The sequence below is a fragment of the Culicoides brevitarsis genome, chromosome 1, assembly GCF_036172545.1.
Source record: "Culicoides brevitarsis isolate CSIRO-B50_1 chromosome 1, AGI_CSIRO_Cbre_v1, whole genome shotgun sequence".
Lineage (NCBI taxonomy): Eukaryota > Metazoa > Arthropoda > Insecta > Diptera > Ceratopogonidae > Culicoides > Culicoides brevitarsis.
In genome coordinates, this window is record NC_087085.1 from 21358346 (window position 1) to 21379547 (window position 21202).

General features: G+C 30.2%; 4 protein-coding genes and 4 non-coding genes across 10 annotated transcripts in view; 5 read left to right on the plus strand and 3 right to left on the minus strand.

Moving 5' to 3' along the window:
- The first annotated feature begins 218 nt into the window (after nucleotides 1-218).
- On the plus strand, nucleotides 219-2032 carry LOC134837440 (juvenile hormone esterase-like). The gene has a single exon (XM_063852815.1). It carries the CDS (start codon nucleotides 219-221, stop codon nucleotides 1905-1907), a length of 1689 nt encoding a protein of 562 aa, XP_063708885.1. The 3' UTR covers nucleotides 1908-2032.
- A 104-nt stretch (nucleotides 2033-2136) lies between these two features.
- Nucleotides 2137-3816, plus strand: LOC134837442 (juvenile hormone esterase-like). Its single transcript, XM_063852816.1, has one exon. The coding sequence runs from the start codon at nucleotides 2137-2139 to the stop codon at nucleotides 3814-3816; it is 1680 nt and encodes a 559-aa protein (XP_063708886.1).
- A 3305-nt stretch (nucleotides 3817-7121) lies between these two features.
- Nucleotides 7122-7240, minus strand: LOC134828232 (5S ribosomal RNA). The gene has a single exon (XR_010161864.1). It is a non-coding gene; the product is annotated as a 5S ribosomal RNA (ribosomal RNA).
- Nucleotides 7241-7618: 378 nt separating this feature from the next.
- LOC134828233 (5S ribosomal RNA) lies at nucleotides 7619-7737 on the plus strand. Its single transcript, XR_010161865.1, has one exon. It is a non-coding gene; the product is annotated as a 5S ribosomal RNA (ribosomal RNA).
- A 1169-nt stretch (nucleotides 7738-8906) lies between these two features.
- The window catches only part of LOC134827509 (E3 ubiquitin-protein ligase goliath), a 39448-nt gene continuing 27152 nt past the window's right edge, over nucleotides 8907-21202 (minus strand). For all 3 annotated transcript variants that reach the window (XM_063840186.1, XM_063840185.1, XM_063840187.1), the window contains exons 3-10: nucleotides 14305-14437; nucleotides 12639-12756; nucleotides 12509-12580; nucleotides 12375-12451; nucleotides 12211-12307; nucleotides 9958-10092; nucleotides 9701-9898; nucleotides 8907-9644 (exon numbers count right to left, since the gene is read on the minus strand). In XM_063840186.1, coding sequence (XP_063696256.1) covers nucleotides 9237-9644; nucleotides 9701-9898; nucleotides 9958-10092; nucleotides 12211-12307; nucleotides 12375-12451; nucleotides 12509-12580; nucleotides 12639-12756; nucleotides 14305-14437 — 1238 coding nt within the window. In that variant the 3' untranslated portion in view covers nucleotides 8907-9236. The remainder of the gene's footprint in view (nucleotides 9645-9700; nucleotides 9899-9957; nucleotides 10093-12210; nucleotides 12308-12374; nucleotides 12452-12508; nucleotides 12581-12638; nucleotides 12757-14304; nucleotides 14438-21202) is intronic.
- Trnaa-cgc (transfer RNA alanine (anticodon CGC)) lies at nucleotides 13564-13635 on the plus strand. Its single transcript has one exon. It is a non-coding gene; the product is annotated as a tRNA-Ala (tRNA).
- Trnac-gca (transfer RNA cysteine (anticodon GCA)) lies at nucleotides 14509-14580 on the minus strand. Its single transcript has one exon. It is a non-coding gene; the product is annotated as a tRNA-Cys (tRNA).
- LOC134827510 (large ribosomal subunit protein P2-like) lies at nucleotides 16126-17199 on the plus strand. Its single transcript, XM_063840188.1, has 3 exons — nucleotides 16126-16277; nucleotides 16554-16905; nucleotides 17074-17199. The coding sequence occupies exon 2, from the start codon at nucleotides 16555-16557 to the stop codon at nucleotides 16888-16890; it is 336 nt and encodes a 111-aa protein (XP_063696258.1). The 5' UTR covers nucleotides 16126-16277; nucleotide 16554; the 3' UTR covers nucleotides 16891-16905; nucleotides 17074-17199.

Sequence of the window (21202 nt, forward strand, 5' to 3'; positions counted from 1 at the left end):
ACGCTAAAAAACAAAATCGTATAGACTTTAGATGATTAGATTAATTTATTTTGTTTTTTTTTATCATAGATATTTAATTTTTTGACATGTTTATTTCAAAAAATGATTGATCAGTGATTGAAAAGTTAAAATTAATATATAATACAATTTTAATCATAAATCAATACGACTTATCAAATTTGTGATTTTGCAAGTTTAATTTGCGTTGCAATCTCAACATGTTAAGACTAATAATTTTATTGGTGCTTTCGGTGTTAGTTGCCAATTCCTTGGCACATCAAAGAAAATCAGTCAATGAAGATTTGATTATAACTTTACATCATGGTGGAAAAATTCTTGGCGAAAAGAAGTCTCTTTCATTAAATTCGGACAAAAAATATTTTTCCTTCAAAGGCATTCCTTATGCCGAACCACCAATGGGAGAACTTCGCTTTAGAAGTCCTCAACCTCATCCAGGATGGAATGGAATTCGCAATGCAACAGAACATGGCAATATCTGCGTGCAATTTGGTAAATTGAATAGCTCTGAAGACTGTCTCTTTTTGAACGTTTATACGCCATCAAACCTTAATCCAACTGAAAAATATCCTGTGATGTTTTGGATTCACGGAGGAGCATTCAACGGTGGATCTGGAAATTCCATGTTCTATGGACCGGAATTGTTGGTCAAAGAAGACGTTATTGTTGTCACCATAAATTATCGTTTAGGATTTCTCGGATTCTTTTCCACTAATGATCGATCGGCACAGGGAAATTATGGATTGAAAGATTGCGTTGAAGCGCTTAAGTGGGTTCAAAAAAATATCGAAGCATTTGGCGGTGATCGGAATCGCGTAACAATTTTTGGACAATCTGCTGGTGGAAGCATGGTTCATCATCTTATTTTATCTCCAATGGCTAAAGGACTTTTTCATGGAGCTATTTCTCAATCAGGCACAGCCTTAAATGCTTGGGGCTTGCAACCATATCCACGATCTGTCGCATTTGAAGCTGCTAAACTGTTAAATATTACATTCAATTCAACGGAAAATTTGGTAAACCAACTTCGCGACATTCAAGATCCATATCAGTTTGCAGTTGTTGGAGAACTGCTCGAAGATAAAGAACAAATGGCAGGATATCATCCTTATCCTTTTGAGCCATCAGTTGAACCAGAGGACTCCGATGAACCCCGATTCTTGCCAGATACACCGTTAAAAATTCTTCAAAGTGGAGACTTTAATAAAGTTCCATGTATTTTTGGTTCTACGGATGACGAAATGCTAGCTGTAATTGACAAACAAAGAAAAGATCCTGACCATCTTTCACTATATAACAACGATCCAAATCTTTTACTGCCATATGAGTTTTTTATTCAACCTAACACTGAAGCAGCAGAAGATATCCTTAACAATATCCGAAAAACGTATTTCAACGGTCAAACGGAAATCAATGATATAATGGAGTTTCTTAAATTTGGTGACGATCGAGTATTTTTATACTCAATTTATAAAACAGTAGAGATGCATGCTAGAAAACAAACAGCTCCCATATTTTATTACATTTTTTCATATGATGGCTCTTTAAACTTGGGCAAAAAATTATCGTCACTTTCCGAATACGATGGCGCCATGCATTCCGATGATCTAGGATATTTGTGGAAATTGTTACAAATGCCCGCACCTATTAAGCCAAGTGATCCAGCGAGAATAGTAAGACAACGAATGGTAAAAATGTGGGCAAATTTCAGTAAATACGGACATCCAACGCCTAATGTTACTGAATTAATTTCCGTAGAGTGGCCAAAAGTTCGAAACCATCAAGAGTTTTTGGAAATTGGAGAAGAATTGATACCAAAAATCGATCCCTTTAGCCAACGAATGGCTATGTGGAAAGAAATGGACCAAAAATATAACAATGCACAGTAAAATTCAAGCTTTGAAAAAATTGTTTTAAAAATATTGTGTGTAAAAAATAATATTGTTCCAATGCAAATTGGTAAAATTACGCGTTTCAACGTTAACTGATACAAAAGGTCAATAAATTGGTTTGTAAACAATTGGACTTTGTCTGAAATTTTTGATTGATCTTATCCATATTTGATATAGTAAATAAAAGAATAAGAATTTTAGGTTTATTTCTACTTGAACTTTCAACATGTTAAGACAAATAATTATTCTATTATTTTTGGTTTTACTAACCAATTCGTTGCCTCAACAAAGTTACGAAAGAAATAGAGACCTCATCGTAACCTTACATCATGGAGGAAAAGTCCGAGGTACAGAAGAAACAACAGATGCCGGCCAAAAATTTCTTTCGTTCAAAGGTATTCCTTACGCTAAGCCTCCAGTTGGCGACCTTCGACTAAGAAATACCCAGCCCCATCCTGGATGGGCAGGAACTCGAGATGCCACAAAACACGGTTCAAATTGCATTGGTCAACAAATGTTCAGTGAATCTGTGACTGGATCAGAAGACTGTCTCTTTTTGAATGTCTATGTCCCAAGACTTGAGTCTAAGGAAAAACTTCCAGTGATGTTTTGGATTCATGGTGGCTCATTTAAAAGTGGCTCTGGCGATTCTGAATCTTATGGACCTGAATTTTTCATGGAGGAAGAAGTCGTTATAGTTACAATCAATTATCGCCTGGGATTTCTCGGATTTTTTTCAACGAACGATAAAGCAGCACAAGGAAATTACGGCTTGAAGGATTGCGTTGAAGCTCTGAAATGGGTTCAAAATAACATTGAAGCATTTGGTGGCGATCGCGAACAAGTAACAATTTTCGGAGCATCAGCTGGAGGAGCGAGCGTTCATTATCTAACACTTTCACCAATGGCAAACGGTTTATTTCGAGCAGCAATTTCTCATTCAGGTTCCGCACTTAATCCATGGTCGTTTCAAGATGATCCAAAACGTATTGCTTACGAAGCAGGCGTATTTTTAAATCTAACGTTTTCGAATACAGAAGAACTTGTTCAAGGAATTCGAGAAATTGATGACCCAAAGATTTTTGTTAAATTTGCAGAAATCGCGGAAGACAATCAATTACCTGCATTTCTGCAGCCTATGCCATTTTCACCTTGTGTAGAGCCAGAAGATTCTGAAGAGACGCAATTTTTGACAGAAACACCCTTGACCATAATTCAAGAGAAAAAATTTAACAAAAACATCAAGTACATTTCTGGAAGCAACGATAAAGAAATGCTCTTAGGCATTCCGCAACTCAATGCAAATCCGAATTTACTACAAAAACTCAACGAAAATCCACATTTCTTACTTCCTTACGAATGGCATATTGATCCATATAGCGAAGCGGCCGCTGATATAATAGATAACATTCGTAAAGTATATTTCCATGGGCAAAACATCACTGATACTATGGATTTTATAAAATATTCCACTGATCGCGTTTTTGGTTACGGTATTCAGAAAACGGCGCAGTTACATTCTCAAAGTCACGAAGTTTTTTACTACATTTTCTCTTTCGATGGAGAATTAAATCTTTTCAAGAAAATTGCATCATTGGAGCAGTACGAAGGAGCTTCCCATGGTGATGATTTGGGATATCTATGGAATTTCAAAGCATTACCTTCTGTTTCAGCAGAAAGTCCAGAAGCAACTGTTCGTACTCGAATGGTAAAAATGTGGTCAAATTTCGGCAAATTTGGTAATCCAACTCCGGAACAAAGTGAATTAAACGTCATTTGGTCAAATCTTCAATCCAACCTCGAATACTTGAACATTGATGGTGATTTGGAATCCAAAGAGGATCCTTTCAGCAAACGAATGGCCATGTGGCGAGAAATGGATCAAAAATATAACAATGCACAGTAAAATTCTAGCCTTGATGAATTATATATTTCCATCCAATTTATATATATCAAAAAAATGTGGGAATGGGGGATATATGAAAAATAAATGTAATTACTATTTTTTTTAATTCTAATTTTTTTTTGTAATAATTTTAGGTTTCAAATAAGAATATTTAACAAATAACTGAAGAAGTTTATTTATTCGAATACAGTTTAAAGGTTTGAAAACAATTTGAACTCGCAAACTGTGTCATATCTAACAATCTTCAATTTAAAAAATATGTTTTTCGGATGTTGTAAAAAAATATCGTCTGCTGTTTCAGTGTTAAGTTGAATGAACCACTCAAAATGGAGTAAAACCAAATAATCCTAAATTTTTCAGCGAAAAAAAAAACAATTCACAATTGTCAAATAAAAAAAATATCTAAAAAAATGTTAAACGAAAGTTTTTTTTAAGTGCCTCTCAATTTAATGCAAACATTTTTTTCCGTTGCACCTCTTGTTTTATTTTCTCTGAAATGCTCACACGACTCCACTCTATAATAAAGCAAAGAAAAGAAGAAGAAAAAAGTGGTTAAATCAACTTTTGATACAAATTACCAATATTAAAGTGTTGCAATATGTAATCACATTAGTCAGTCAGTCCTTTAGTTATGTTGCAAAAGCCGACACACACACAAACAACGTCGCGATCGGATAGATGGATGAATGGGTGGTAGAACGTGAAGTGCATGCCAATGTGTTTGAGTTGCATTTTCTTGCAGTTTTTTTTAAATTTTAATAAGAGCAAAGAGCGCGTTTTAATAGAGTTGTAATGCAAGTCATGTATTTAAAATAATAATAATAGGCGGGTAATTGTAATTGTTGGGAACAACAGCAGTTTTTGAGGAAATATTCCGCGTTTATGTAGAGCAGAATAATGTTTTTTTGGGTAAAAAAAATTTAATGAGACACTTACAAACTTTCCAGAAATGTCAATATTTATCAATAAATTTCGCATTGCGACCTTGTTGTGCGACGCTGGCAATGCACTAAACATGAAAACCACACATTTAACATAAAATTCAATTTACCATAGCAATATATCATCTTCTTCATGACACTATCAAATATAATAAAATTCGGTAACATAATTCAATTTATCGTATTCTGTCTCATACATGTATACTTTATGATGACGCAGAGCATAAGTGCAGCAACAGATTGAATAAAATCGATAAAATTTTGTGCGATACTTCACAAGTGAATACAAAAGACGGCTTAAATCGGTTCGTTGTTGCTTCAATTCATTATAAAAATCCATGTTTCGCAAAACATAAAACGCGCGAAACATATTTTTTTTGTTCTTCCACTTTCAATTTCAAATCAGTAATTAAAGTGGAATAAGTTCAAAAATTTGGACAAAACTTATTTAAGAATTTTTTTAAAATTATAAAAGATTTTTTTTCAAATTGTTAAAGAATTTTTTTAAAATTATTTAAGATTTTTTTTTTAAATTATTAAAGAATTAAATCTTTAGGTGAAAATATTTTTTTTTCAAACTTTAATTTCTAAATTCTAAGCCATCTAAGCTTTTTTCTTCATCCTTTAATTTTTTTTAAATTTTGGAAATAAGAATTTTTTTTAAAAAGTTGAAAGCCTCATTAAATGCTTTTTTATATTTTTAAAAATATTTTTTAATTAATTTAAACATTTATTTATAAATTGAAAAACCACTTTTAAAAAACATTTGAAACCAAATAATTAAGTTTTTTAAAAATAATTTTAAAAGAAATCAAAAAAATTCCATAAAAATCTACTTTCGATGAAATTCAATAAATTTTTAATAATTTTTAAGGAAATCTTAGGATTCGAAAAAACATAATTTCTTATTTTTCTCATAATAATTTTTTTTTCACAAAATTTTTTTTCTCATTCAATTTTGAAAATTCTAATGATGTTTTGTAATTATTTTAGGTTTCGATACACCAATTTTTTACATTGTTGATTATGAAATGTGAAGCAGACTTGCAGAAAACACAACTTCAAGTTAAAAATAAACAATAAAAGGAAGATTATACTGTCTCTTAACAAAATTTGTCGCAATAAATCGAGTAGTTGTCGACCTGATTTTGCTTTAAAGACACATAAGCATCGATTTCCTCCTTGAACATAACAGTGGATTTATTGTTCTTTTGTGTTTGCACATGACTTCTGCACTTTAATGCACAATTTCGATGATGTCATGAGAACTGACCACCCAAAAATTGTCGTCATTGATGCCTTTTCTTTCCTGCGTAACATGGGTGTTAATGTGTTAACTGATTGTTTGGGCAATATCTTTTGATATTTTGTACGTGCATTTCTTCACTCAAAGAAACAAACAGGATGACGACAATAAAACCCAGAAAAAAGATAACAAACAATAGGAAGAACTTGATTTTTTTTCAAAGACAACGAAAAAGAAGTTGAAAAAAAATTCGGTAGTCATTAAATATATAATATTTCACTTGACCAAAGAGTCCTTTAATCGGAATTCTGTACGTAGAAGTAACACAAGAAGACATAGATCACCGAACAACACACACAAAGATTATTACATGTGTTTTCTATTGTCTCCAAATGACATTATTTTCTTGTAATTTATATATCGGGCCCATTATTTAGAAAAAAAGACTTCGTATGTGCGTACACAATCACATTGTAAAGCACAAAATAACAGAAAAAGCACCCTGGAGCTGACTATGCATTCATTACGGCTACTGTGTCTTTGCTGGAATGCAGACTTTTACTTGGGGGGTCCTGTTTTTTTTTTACTTGCAACTCTTAAAAATCGTGCTACTGGTTTTTCTACCACGATTTGCCTTCCTTTTGATTAACGCCGAATTCAATAACTATTTATTAAAGTGTGTTTTGGTAAACAGCGGCACAAAAAATATAGTTTGATAATCGCGATTGATCAACATTGTAAACAAAAAATAAAAATATGTTTTTACATCCGAAAAACGGTAGCACAAAAAACATAAATTAGCACGTTCAAAGCAATTTAATTTTGGACGAAAATGCCATACAATTATCAAAAATTTTCTCTTTATTTATTCAATTTTTGCTGCAAAGCGAAATATTTAGGCACGTTCGGACCACACATGTCCTGTTATTATTAATTAAATATTTTTCGAGTATTTATATGTTTCACATACTATATTGTTTTTGGTGCATAAAAATAGCCCTTTTCTGATCTGATACCCTAAAAATTTTTTAATTTAAAAAAAATCGAATTTGAATTATTTAAATTAGGCTTTTGAAATGTGTTGAACTTTATAAATTTATTAAAAAAGTAAAAAAAAATGCCAACGACACGCGGCGTTCCCAAGCGGTCACCCATCCAAGTACTAACCACGCCCGATGTTGCTTAACTTCGGTGATCGGACGAGAACCGGTGTTTTCAACATGGTATGGACGTTGACAAAAGCAACAGAGATAAGTTTCGTACTCATTCATGCAAAATCATCAAAAATTATATGAAAACCTAAAAATATCTTCTAATTTGCTGAACATGGAATTTTCAACATTCGATACTGGAAAAAGTAATAAAACGTCGTTTCCGGGAAATTTACAAATTCACGAAAAAATTTTGAATTTTTAAGAGAAAATGGGGAAATTTTTTAAAAAAATTAAAATTCAAATTTAAAATTTGTAGAATTACTTAAAAAATGTGTAAAATTGACTTAATTTATTATTTTTTTCATTATCTTGGGGTAAATATAATTTTGGAAAATTAATTTAGTTCCCGGAAAAAATAAACTTTTTTCACAATGTGTACCGATTTTATTCGTTAGATTCTCGTCAACGTCCATACCATGTTGAAAACACCGGTTCTCGTCCGATCACCGAAGTTAAGCAACATCGGGCGTGGTTAGTACTTGGATGGGTGACCGCTTGGGAACGCCGCGTGTCGTTGGCATTTTTTTTAAATTTTTTTAACTAGGTATTTCTGACAATTTTCTGAAAATCATATACTACGATTCGAATTTGCTTGCTAATTCAAGGTACTTTGTTTTTTGCATTGTGAACGTTTATTTTAAATAAATAGGTAGGTTGTCCGGTAAAAGGACTTTGATTGTTTATAATTATATGGCGATTGTTTCGTCGGAACACCTGCTAATAATGATTTTGCGTAATTTTTAATTTTATGAAAAAATTGTTTTAATGTCTGTGGCATTATTGAAAAATTTGAAACCGTTATGTAAATATTGGATATATGTACATTTTGCTTTCATATTATATTATTACCGTATGCATAAAAAATGTCAAGCTTTGACATTAAAGTGGTTTAAAAAAAGTTTTAATAAAATTCTTAGTTAAACTTCTTGTTTTAAGGAATTTTACCCATATAATTAAATAACAGAAATTTCTTCTAAAATAAAAATTTTTAATTGTATTTTCTTTGCTCTTTGGCTTAAAAATTTGTAACGTCCATAAAAATTGATAAAATGTTGGTCTTAGTAAAAACTTTGACAAATATCATAAAAATTTTTATTTTTTCTCCCCTTTTTATCGGAATGCCACAAAAAATAAAATATTTGAATTTAGTTGCCTTATGAAGAAAATATTTAGTAACTTACCACTTGATTCTTACAGTATAGCTCCCGTTTAATTATTTTAAAATTTTAATGAAACTAAAAATTTTAGTTGCAAGAAACATTTTTAAATTTGTCATCCAAATAAAATTTTTGTAGATTTTCAACGGTTTTCAATCAAACAAATTTTTGAACATCAAAACGCAATAAAACGCTAAATTAAGTTCAGTAAAACGCAACAAATTACAAAAAATTTATTTATGGTCATTCAAAATTTTTCTTTTTAATTTTAAATTAAATAAAAAATAAAATTGAATAAATTAATTTAAAAACGATTTTAAACTTTTAATTCAATAAGGTTAACTTTTTATTCTTCATAATTTGTTTTACAGCATATTTTTTTATTTATTTATTTTTTCATAAATTTGTAATTCTATTTATTTTTTTTTTATTTTTAGTATTTAATGATAATAGCACTCAACTCTCCATCAGAAAAATCTGCAGACAGAAATATTGTATGATAAAACTCTACAAATTGCACCTGTTTTGACTAAAAAATTACATATTTTGAGATTTTAGTTTAATAAAGTTGTTCCTAACTTCTGTTCTATAGATTTTTTTTAGATTTTTCGTAAATAATTCATTAAAGTTTTTTCTTTAAGTACATTGTTTATTCAATGTTTTATTTTTTAAGTATAGTGAGTAGCTATTTAGTTTTAAAAACTATATTTTTTAGGTCATGAAGATCATTTTTTTTAATAATAAATATTTTTTTTTGTCTCGCTAATATTAAGTACAAAGAAACATTTTGATCACACTGTTTTTTTTCGAGTGTTGTTTCAACACATTTTTTAAATTTATTTTAATGCAGCACAACCTAAAATCATTCGTTAATTTTTTGCTCTAAACTGCCAACAATACTAGCAACAATGACACTATCTAACAGCACATTGTCGTCCGAGTCATCAAAGTCTGTTAACGCGTTATTGTTACTATTTGTCGTATTCAATATTTTATCACATGATACTGAGGCAGAAAAGGAAGAAACATTTGCTTTTGATGCATTTCTGTCTTTATTCGAGCGGCTTTTATTGTATTTATTTTGACTGGCGGACGATGCGGTGTCGTCGTACGGGTTGCTTTCGGCGTTCTTTTGGTGGTCCTTGTTGGACGTTCGGGAACTGCTGGCATACAGGTGCTTGCATGCCTCTGTGGAATGGTGTCCCTTGTATTTTTTCAACGTTGTTGGGAGACTAATTGAGCTGTGACGGAATGTGTTGATTGGGGAAGCCTTAAAAAAATTTTGTTAAAAAATTTTTGTTATCGAGAAAAAAAATTAAAACTCACATCAACATCATCCGTTTCATCCAATAAGGCAGAATCAACAGACTTACGGCTTTTCTTGAGTGCAGCTGCTAAGCAGCTCACACAAATTTCGTTTTTATTTGACACTCGTGATGAATAATTGGTTAAACTGGGAGTTTCTTCAGTGGGACTCGGGACTTCATGCTCAGAGTCAGAGTCGGCGGTCGATGTATGTGACAACTAAACAATCCAAAAAATCATTAAAAGTTCAAATTTCATTTAAAAAAGCAAAAACTCACCCGGTTACTACTACCTCCTCCACGAATTTGTGGCAATGGACTAACGCTGTTCCGACGTGCAGATGGATTATTTATCTCGATCTCAACATCTTCATAATCTTCCAACTGCAGAATACTTTCTTGCGATCCAGTAAACTGAAAATTATTATTTTGGTCAATAATATTTATTTTTCTCAGTTTATTAGGAAATTCAGGAAATATTAGGATTTTTTTTAGAAAAATTAAATTTTTATTAAGGATTAATTTTTTGTTAGTCACAATTGATCGTGCAGATTACTACTAAAATGATTGTTAGATTAAAATTTTTTTTACGAATGAATTTAATGATTTTTTTAAAATTAGTAATTAAATTTTAAAAATTGATTAAAGTTTTATTTAATGAAAAAATTTTAAAATAAAATTACCTTTTGTTGATGAAAATGTATTTTTTATTACTTGCATTCACTACAACACATAATAAATAAATTTTATGAAAAAAAAAACAAAAAATAAATAAATATTGCAAAAGCGAGAAAAAGTGGAAAAGCGAGCGAGCGTTTTGAAGCCAATAACTTCCTTCAAAAAATAAAAGATCTAAAACCAGAACCATACGGGTTTTTTGCTTTTTAGAAAAAAAATATTTGATGATGTTTGCAACTAAACTAGAACTTTTGCACCAACTGTGATTAAAAAAATAAATAAATTGATCTCGTTTCGTTATCTTTTTTATTTATTATCCATTAAAATCTAATTTAATGCTCTAATATTTTTTTAATACGTACTAGCTTTACATTTAGTATTTTTTTTTTCATTTAAGTTGTATAAAAAGTCTTCATTATTTTTTTTTGTCTAACTTTTATATATTTTTTTACTTCCTAGACGGCTAGAATTACAGTGCTGAACATACAAAAAAATGTGTTTTCTACAATACTAATTCTTATTATCATTTATGATTGTTCTTGTTTTATCGTTTTAAAAATTATATTTAATCATTAGAAGTACTTCATCTGTGTTGATCTCATAGTTAGTTACAAAATTTTCTCCCAAAAATATTACATGCAAAAAATTAATAAAGTTGACAAAAAAATGAAATGCATGTAGAAAAAAAAACTTATATCACAGTGTTTTGCCCTCATTTCTAAATCCCATTGTGCATGCGTATGAGAATCTTAAGTTTAAATATTTAGTACAGTATTTTATTTTTCATCCTTTGACTAGATGTCATCGATGTGCAAAAATTTTGGTATGAAAAGTACATTTTTCTAATTAAGCATGAACATGAATTAATAAGAAAAAAAATTATCGTGCTCTGAAAAAAGCTAAAGCAATAATAAATATGTTTGTAAGAAAGCCGCAGTAGTTTATACGGTTTGTTTAAATTTAATTTTTGGAAGAAGCAAAACTAAATATTTTTCTAAAAAATTTATTTTATATTAAATAGCATGAGTTTTATGACTAAAAAGTTTTTTTTATCAGATTGTCTTAAAATTAAAAGATTTTGAATCCTTATTTTCTTATCGCGAGCAAATAGAATTATTTTTTGGGGAAAAGGGGAAATCGATGTATCGTATTTTTGTGTCCTTTTTGTTCGTTCCTTACATTAAATTATTTATTTATCATACATAGTAATACAATGTTGTGTCACTAGCTTAGCTATTAATTTATAATTTCACGTTAAAAAAATTAAGTTTTGTTTAAAATCAAGTAATTATTTAATAAACGTACTTAAAGCCTTTATCTCTTTCAAATTATTAAGTTTGGTTGTTTGTCGAAAAAAATTCGTTGCGAATGAAAGAAAAATATTAATTTCCGTTTGTAATACTGCAGGCGACATTTTTTTTATACGTCGGTTATTTGTCGACTTTCTGTCACAGATTTGTGGGGTCTTTGGTCACCTAGCAAGCTAAAATTCGTCTGACTCGACACGGAATCTGTCATAACTTCGGGACAATCGGAAATTTGCTCGACACTCACGCAAACCGTATTGTTATTATTTACTGTGATTGTTGTGGTATTGCTACTATTTCTATTATGATTATTAACACTACTACAGTTGCTGCTAGTCACAACATTGTTCATACTACTATTTATTTGGGGATTTGCGGAGGACGTGGAGGAGGAATTCGATTGAGACGAAGACGAGGCGGGGGAACTCGAGGCAGTGTTTACGGTGGTCGTGATATTTGAATTTGTGTTTGAGGAAGATGGAGAAGAGGAGGAAATCATAATCATTGGATCGTAATTATAAACATTAATGGCTTGATTTGCACTCACAACAAAACCATAATGCTTCAAGATGTCGAGCTTGCACATGGGACATGTACGGTGCTCCAATAACCACGGGTCGATGCACACTTTGTGATATTCGTGTCTGAAAAATTTTAAATTTTCAATGAAACAATGTCCATTTGGCAGCATTTTGTGTGAATAAAACTTACTTGCATGGAAGAACTCGAACTTGATCAGCGACCTTGTATGGTTCAATACAGATGGCACAACAATCACTGTCGATTTCCTGCAAATTAATCAAAAGATAAAAAATTTTCCTTTGTTTAGAAGTTACTTTACTCACCTTATCATCAGATTTGATATTTTTCAAAGGAATTTTTGATATGATGCGTTTGGCTACACTACACAATCGTCGCTGCAAGTAAATTTTGTAAATATTGGAAAAGAAATTAATTCTCAATTGCATGACTTACCGATTGCTTATCTTTGGTTTGGAGATATCTGAATCTCTGTACATAGTAGAACACCAACCATATCAAGGAAATTATCATTAAGACGATAAATGATATTGATACGAAGAGCACGGATGTTCTGGAAAAAAAAATAAAAATAAATAATTAAAATAAGCTAAGCCCTCAAATGATATAAACTTCAGTAGTGAGAGATTATTTTTTAATTTTTTTTTTCTCCAATATTTTAAATTAAAGTTTAACAATGAATTTTCAATAAATTTATGGAAATTTTTTAACTTTTAGTATATTTTTAAATTATTTAAAGTTACGGTAAATATTCAAAAATTTCATAAAATTTTAAGAAAAAATTATTTTGGTTGAGAAATTTGGGAAAATTTTAAAATTTTGATAAGCTCTTCCTAAAAATTATTCAAAAATTAATGAAAAAATTATTAAATAAGAAAAAAATATTTTTTCCCATTTTATTTTTCCGAAATGAAAATTAGAACTTTTTAGAAAAAAACTTTTTCCATCTAAAGTTCAAAATAAAGGTCTTGCGAGTATATTTCGTGGTGAAAAAATGATCAGCTTTAGGCAATAAAATCCTACTGAAAAAAAGTTCGACTCTATCAAATATTAAAAAAAAAAATTAAAAAATTTTAGTTAAATTTAAAAATTAAAAGAAAATGACCAAAAATCGAAAGTTGGGTGAAAGATTTTAATAAATATTTTTCGCTAAAATTTATTTACGCCTCGATATCGTAGATTTTTTTGCTGTGTAACTTAAAAGATTCGCATTAAAAATTTATTTTCAACAAAAAAAAATTTAAAACGCAAAAAGAATATTTTAATTAAAGTCAAAATAGCGTTTTATTTGCGTTTCAGGTCAACCACATCTTGCCTGTACACAATTGAAATACCGCATTTGACACGGTATGGGATATATGGGGCTGTAGCTCAGTGGTAGAGCGCTAGCTTCGCATGTTAGATGTCTCGAGTTCAATCCTCGACTGCTCCAGTTGAATAACTTTTTTGGTATTTTTTTTCTTTTTTTACTTCAGGACTCGAATTAGTTTGTAATTTTTAATTTAAATTCATGATAGAAATTTTAATCAAATTCTAGTAACACACTTTTTGTCCCTTAATGATAAATGGAATGTGACGCAACACATTCAAGTCGTGTATATGTTCTTTTCCGTTATAGATTTCCATTTAATTAACATCATTCTTGATTCTATTTAGTTTCGTCGTCATGGACGAAAAAACGTGTACGGCGATAATAAAAAGGAAAAAAAGAGAAATCACATTTAACAGATCGTAAAGTTTAATTTGCTTCATCAATTTAGTGTTTGGTGGGACGCGACCGACAGTGGGATGGCTAAATAAGACATTTAACTCACAGACATTTATGTTGGTAAGTGATCCTGACAAGGACGAAATTCATTATGTGAGTAAAAAAAAAACGAAGACTTTAATTGAAGGACGGCGACATCGTTTTTATTTGCGGCAAGGAAAAAACTGTCGACATTACATTTTCATTGTCAGTTGTTGAAGAAAAGTCGTAAAAATTCCTTGCATAATGTGGTTTTAGCAAAAAAGGGTCTCGTCTCATATATGTGAATTTTTTTTTGTTTGTCTCGCTTGGTTAAGGTCATGTTAACGAGAAAAATTACTTTAATTGACTTACCGATTAATGTTGCCAATCATGCGTCCGCCACGCATTCCTTCATTGATAGACACTGTGACATCTTTGTCTTCCTCAACTAATTTTGCGAAATCTTCTCCTACCCATTTATAGGTGAACACCGCTGTGATGTGACCTGAAATTAAAAAAAAAATAAAAATTTAATTAAAAAATTATTTAATGAAAAAAAAAATCAAAAAAGTTAGTAGGAGACTACCATAGTCGAAATGGTGACCTATCGATCTGCAGTCGATTGCTCTGCCACTGAGCTAAGCCTCCTTATACGTGAATGAGCGTTAAATCGCTATCATATGATGATGTCGACACGAAATTTAGTATGGACTTTGTGTGTGCGTAGGTTAAATGGAATCTGTACGTGAACATATGATCAATGTACGTGTGTATGAGGTCTGTAGTAGTATACATAATAATTTTATGCTTATGCTCCTTTAATATTTAAGCATATATTCATGAAATCCAGTATATTAGAAAATTATTAAATTATTGAAATAAATGTTTCTTTTAAAATTTATTTTTTTTTTACTTTTCTTCATTAAGGAAAAATGTTTAATAAAAAAATATATATAAAAAATTAATAGAATTTTATATTTAAAATAAATAAAAATGTTTAATGTTTTAAATTTATTTTTTCAATTTTTTGCTTTTTCCCTGATTTGTCAAAAAAAAAAAAAAAAAAATAGAAAAAATAAAATTAATATGTAAAATAGAAAAAACCTTCAAAAAAGGACAATTTAGAAAATTTAGGCTACGTGACTAAAATTATTTTTTTAAAAAAATATTTTGAATAACATAAACTTAAATTAATTTAATTTAAAATTTTTTTGATAGTTCATTTTTATTTTTAATTTAATTTATTATGTTTTTAAAATTTAATTTAACGATCATTTACGGTCAAAAACTTTAAAAATAACAAAGAAAAAAATTAAAATAATTGTTTGGACAAGAATTAAAAATATCAAATTTATTTGCTTAACAATTTACCGATAAGAACATTTTCAGAGGAAATATATTCATTAATTCCGTAATGTTTTGAATTGTTATGGAGACCACGCAATGGTTTACCTCTTTCTTGTTACCAAAAAAACATTTGTTTCAAAATGATAATTTACTCAAACCAAGAAAAAAATAGCACGGTAATTATTCCGAACAGACCAACAAACCTCCGAATGACCACACAGCAAACATTCAGCACGTACCTCTCAAACTAGGCGTGTGTTTGTGAATGGTGTGTCGAATGTAATATTTCTTGCATGTCAATTTAAAAGCAGTTACTGATTCGTTTGGAAGATATTTAGTCATAATGTTTTATTGTAACACAAAACAACAACAACAAAAAATAAGATAATTTGAACGATATTGTGTCATTCTACTTCCTAAATTGCTGTCTTTTTGTGGGTCAGACGCATTATAATTTTATTTTTTTTTTTCTATGAAAATTACACGAACAACATGTGACATTGAATTTTTTTTTCCAGCTTTTATGTAAGAATAAATTGACAAAAGCAGCTCATTACAAGACTATAAGCACACTACACACTTGGGAAAAATTAAACAACAACAAATCCTTAAGCAGTTATGATTTTCTCAAGTTTCTTACTACTATCTCCGATGATTAGCAATTTGAAAAGATGATCATAATCATAATGTTACACACACTTTTCAGGCATTTTTGATACATGCCATCTTTGCCTGTCTTCTTGTCTTCTGAATGCATCCAAAATTGCATCGCAAGAAAAACACGGCAAAAAATAAATACAATTCAATCGCGTATTGACGGAGGCACGTTTCGTGAATTTCGCGAGGCAATCCACAGTTACTATTTCCGTAATGAGTCGGTCGAAAATGATATTGAAGCTCGTGCTCATGTCAAATTTCGTTCTCTTTTAAACAAGCTTTTGTGGAAACAACACCTTCTTTTTTGCGACTTACGATTTCGTGTCAAAAACTGACTTAAAGTAAGTAAAAATTATCTGAAAACATTCAATTGAGTTCCGATTATCTGAAACATATGGAGTTTCCGCGTGAAAAGTGTTATTTTGTCAGAAAAATACAAAAAATGATTTGCACGTGGCCATGTGCTTTAGCGTGTATGATGAAACTATTCTTAACCATCTTTCGGATGATTCTTCCGTGATTTTAACTCAAATTTCTGAAAATGTCAATTTTCCGATATTGTAACGCGTGTTTTGCAGTGCATTAATTGCCAATTCTTGTCTTTTTCTTTGTTCCAGAATGCGTTACGTAGCCGCATATTTACTTGCAACTTTGGGCGGAAATGCCGAACCATCTGCTGCTGATATCGAGAAAATCTTGGGATCTGTCGGTGTTGAATGGGACGGTGATCGTATCAAGAAAGTCGTTGCTGACTTGAAGGGCAAAGATCTCGAAGAATTAATCGCCCAAGGACGTGAAAAATTGTCCTCAATGCCCGTTGGAGGAGGCGCAGCTTCTGCTCCTGTTGCTGGAGGCGCTGCTCCTGCTTCTGCAGCTGCTGAGAAGAAAGAAGAAGCCAAGAAGGAAGAATCTGAAGAAGAAGACGATGACATGGGCTTCGCTCTCTTCGATTAAACATCTCCTCAAATGGTAAGCATTCAATAGAATTTTTCCCGATTTACACACATGATGATTTCCTTTACATACCATCTTTCGGATGAACACTCTTGATTTTAACCTTTGTAAACTGACAATTCTCTATTCAATATTTAATGAAGACATGTGTAATATTTGCAATTTTTTCATCCTCTATTACAGGTTACTTCATCAGGCATTTATCAAGGAATTTGGTACAACAATGGAAAATAACACACATTTCCAGACAGCACTTTTTATTTCTATGAAATATCAAGTTGACTTAAATAAAAGAAAAGCCTAAAGAAATACTATTGTTTTTTTGTTGTTGAAAAATCATCTTCGAATTCATCCAAATAATCTTCATCTCTGATATCCTCATCTCCTACATCTTCAAACTGTGCAGTTTCATAGGAATTTATTGAGTTTAATTTGAACCTTTTTCTGTCTGTTTTGTTAAAGTCTTTTGATTCTAGATACTTTTTGAACTTTGATCTCAACATTTCTTCAGATTCGGCGGATTGCAGTTTGAGATTTTCAACATTTTGTCCTACATTAATGCATGAACTTTTTCCCTCGTACACTTCCCAAGCTGCTCTCACTTTGTCTTTTTCTCTACTGATTTTCTTCAAAATATCCGCAGTCCTTGTTTTGTAGGCTCTCGTTTCTTCGGAATGTTGGCTGTCGACAGAGCATGAATGGTTGATGAAGAATATTGAGTTTGAAACTAGCACAAAGAAGATGAAAAAAAAGACTTTTTTTTTTATCACACTCTCTTTGTTATTAATATCGCGAGATATAACTGCAACAACGGCATAACACCAATAAATTACATTATATCATTCGTTTGACAAGCAAAAACCGGCTTCTTATCTATACAGAAGCGAAACACAATTATTTTGCCTAGCTTTTACTGACATTTCCGCAAAATTAAAAGAGAATGGGTGAAACATTAGATGACAACAACAACAACAACAACTCCAATAAAGAAGAAAAATCAAAACAGCAAATCTAAGGAGTGTTTTATTGATTGCCATTTGTAGCAAAACTTTTATAAAAAAGTTTCATTTTTTTCTCGGGCACAATCAAGACATCAATAGACAGCCATGTGGTTTTGATTTTTTTTTAAATGCTCGTTGTCGCACTTGCGTTCTTATGCAAGAATTTTTTTAATCGATGCAATCCATATTAAGTGACGTGGGAATGGACGTGAAGTGTACTTTATTTTATGCAACATGATCAGACAACATGGTTCACTCTAAACATTGTTGAGTCATATTTGGAACGCATTATGATGAAATTTATGACGATTGACAATTTTCACAACAATCGACTCTGCTACTACTACTGAAGACAATAAATAATAATGTTGCGCTTTTTTTGTTTCTTTTGCGGTTTCGAAATAGAGAAGAAGCAACTTTTTTTTGGTTTGTACACCGAAATAAAAGCAGAATATCGATTGTTTTATGCAAAAATGATCCTATGTACACTAATGAACCGAGCAAATTGACGTCAATAATAGCGAACTGACGAGAGTTGCGTTACGAAAATAAAATAGAAAATTATCTGAAAATCGATTTAATGTTGACCATTCCAAAGAATCGCGTTAATGTGTCAGGGATGATGCTCGTAAATAAAATAAAAGCAATTTTGTCACCATTTATTGAACATTAAAAGAGCGATTCATAAGAAAATTAATTAACCGTGAAATCCAATTTCTCAATTTTTTATAAATCACTTCAAGGTGTCTTGACACAATAATAAATGGATGTGTGCCGCAATTTTCTAATTGTTTTATCGTCTTTTTCCATCCTGATTTAAAAAAAAGCTTTAATTTATCAGTTTAATTAGTCGGAAATGAAAATACGTTTTCCACGTCAAATCATGTTCTATAGAGGAAATGCAAACAGACATCATTCTAAATATACATAGTAGAGGCCGGTACAAAAATTAAAAATGTTTTCAGTTTTATAGATTTTTTGAATTTTAAATATTCAAAGGACGGATGTGGCAATTTTTGATGTCCTGGATAGGGTCTTCAAGTTCAAGGAAAATTTTTTTTCCGAAAAAAAATATTTTTTTTTTAAACTTAAAAAAAGGTTTTTAGGTATCAAAAATTATTTTTTTAACAAAAAAAAAAAAAAAAAAAAATCGAAAAAATAAAAATAGAATTTTTAGAAATTTTAATATTTTTTTTTTTTGTAAACTAAAAATTTTTAAAATTTTGCATGTTTTTGATTATTTTTACTAAAAACTTTAAGATTTGAACTGATTTTAAAGAGAATTTCATATTTTTTCCTGTAATTATTTTTTTTTCAAAAGAACTTTGGTTGAAAATATATGAAAATTAAAAAAAATTCATACAATTCAGATACTCAAAATTTTTTTAAATTAAAAAAAAAAAAAATAAAATAAATATGAAAACATTTTTGATTATTTTATCAGCCTTTATGTTATATATTCTTCAAACATTTTTTTGTGAGTACTTTATGTGAATAGAGAAAAAATAACTTTTTTTTCGTGTTAGGCAGCGCAAATGCAACAACGGATAATGACAAGGTGAAACAATTTTAGTGGCAAACTAAAAATAGGCTATGCTCTTTTAATATCGATTTGCTATTTTTCAAGTACATGGTTAAGAAAAACGCGATTTTGTGCTTTGTTATAAATTTTTATTTGAAATATCGCGAGTTTGGCTGCACCTAAACTTGAACCAAAAGAGACCGCGAAAGTTGTTCAAATAAAATACCTCTTCCGTTAGTCACTTACATCAATCACTGACCCCAAACACAAAACTAATCTAGTTCAATGTTACAATAAAATATTTTCAAGAGAGATCGCAATTATTACAAACGCCATTAAAATTCAATAAATCATATTTTCAAGACTTTCATGAAAAAATATTTGAACGTCACTAATGAAAAACACTCAAATCCATCACAGACATGAACTATTTTGGCTTCGATTAAACCTTTATTATTTAACATTTATTCGATTGTAAAATTTTTGTTTGAAGTGTAATTATCGATACATTGTTTAAAAATACATAAAAGCGATCGAAATGCAAAAATGGCATGACGACTCGAAAAAAGTAAATAAATTTACAGACAGACGGAATATCATTTAACGTGTGTTTGCTAAAGTTTAGTTAAAATTTCGGTCAATGAATTCTCAATTAGATCAGAACTGAACCGTATGCATGAGTTCATATGGTGACCTTGATGAGTTGGAACACATTTGATGGAGGCGCCTTGTTGCGTATATCCTTTTAACATTTTTTAAAAAATTAATATCCTGCTGTTTTTATTTTTTTTTGCCTGCAGTTAAAAATATATTTTTTTTATTAAAAATATGACACTTTTCTGTCGACTTTAAAATTATTAGTATGGGGTCAAACGTTTAATTGGATTTCATTTAAAATGAAGCAAGGTAGAATAAATTCAATTAAACGCAAAAAATATGATTCATAATCTTTTTTTACTTTTTTTTTGTTTTAACAAGAATTAAATCCATCAACAGTTCCACACCCAGAACCGGTTTATTCAACTAACAAGACTTCTGTCTCTCTTTTTTCGTTTCTTTGATAAAAGGAAGGCTTGCTACATGCAATTGTATTCGTGAAGTAGCGTAAAATGATAATACTTAAAAAAATACACTACTGCCTTACTTACGAAAAAAAGAGTGTAATGCAAAAGTGTTAACAACGGTCATGCACTAATGAAATTATGTAATCTACGAATAATAATATAGAAACAATATAATAACATTATTTCAGTATTGTGAGCACATTTACTTGAATATTATGTGAAATAACATAAACTGCCTTTTATGAATAAAAGATACGACGATATATATGTTTAAAATGAGTTTTCATGTGAATATCAATGCGAAGTGAATTGAAGCGATTCGCATGCAATTTTCCAAAGAAATTACGAGTTTTGATTTGTGCATGGTTTAAAAAGTAAAACTGATCCATTACATTAATTGAAGTCTTTCTCTGACAAGAAATTCAAGACTCTTATTTGAAAGTCGGAAAATTTGTTTTAGTATTTTGCTTTCTAAAGAGGATCATTCATTAGCATATAAAATACCGAGTAATGTAAAACGATGACAGAATAAATATAGTGCTTTTTTTGCGAATGAAAGTGAACATGCAAACTAAAAACTTATTTAATGGCGAGTGTTTATGACATGTTCTTGACCTGACCTTGGCAACGCAACACCACTTTCGTTCTACACAGTTGAAATCAAATGAGAAATGAAGTTTTGATTGTATTTCCGCCATAATTTTCGTCAAAGTGAAAAGTGAAAT

Excerpts from the sequence above, each read along its gene's own strand:
- LOC134837440 (XM_063852815.1), top strand. The coding sequence starts at position 219 with ATGTTAAGACTAATAATTTTATTGGTGCTTTCGGTGTTAGTTGCCAAT.
- LOC134827510 (XM_063840188.1), top strand. The coding sequence starts at position 16,555 with ATGCGTTACGTAGCCGCATATTTACTTGCAACTTTGGGCGGAAATGCC.
- LOC134837442 (XM_063852816.1), top strand. The coding sequence starts at position 2,137 with ATGTTAAGACAAATAATTATTCTATTATTTTTGGTTTTACTAACCAAT.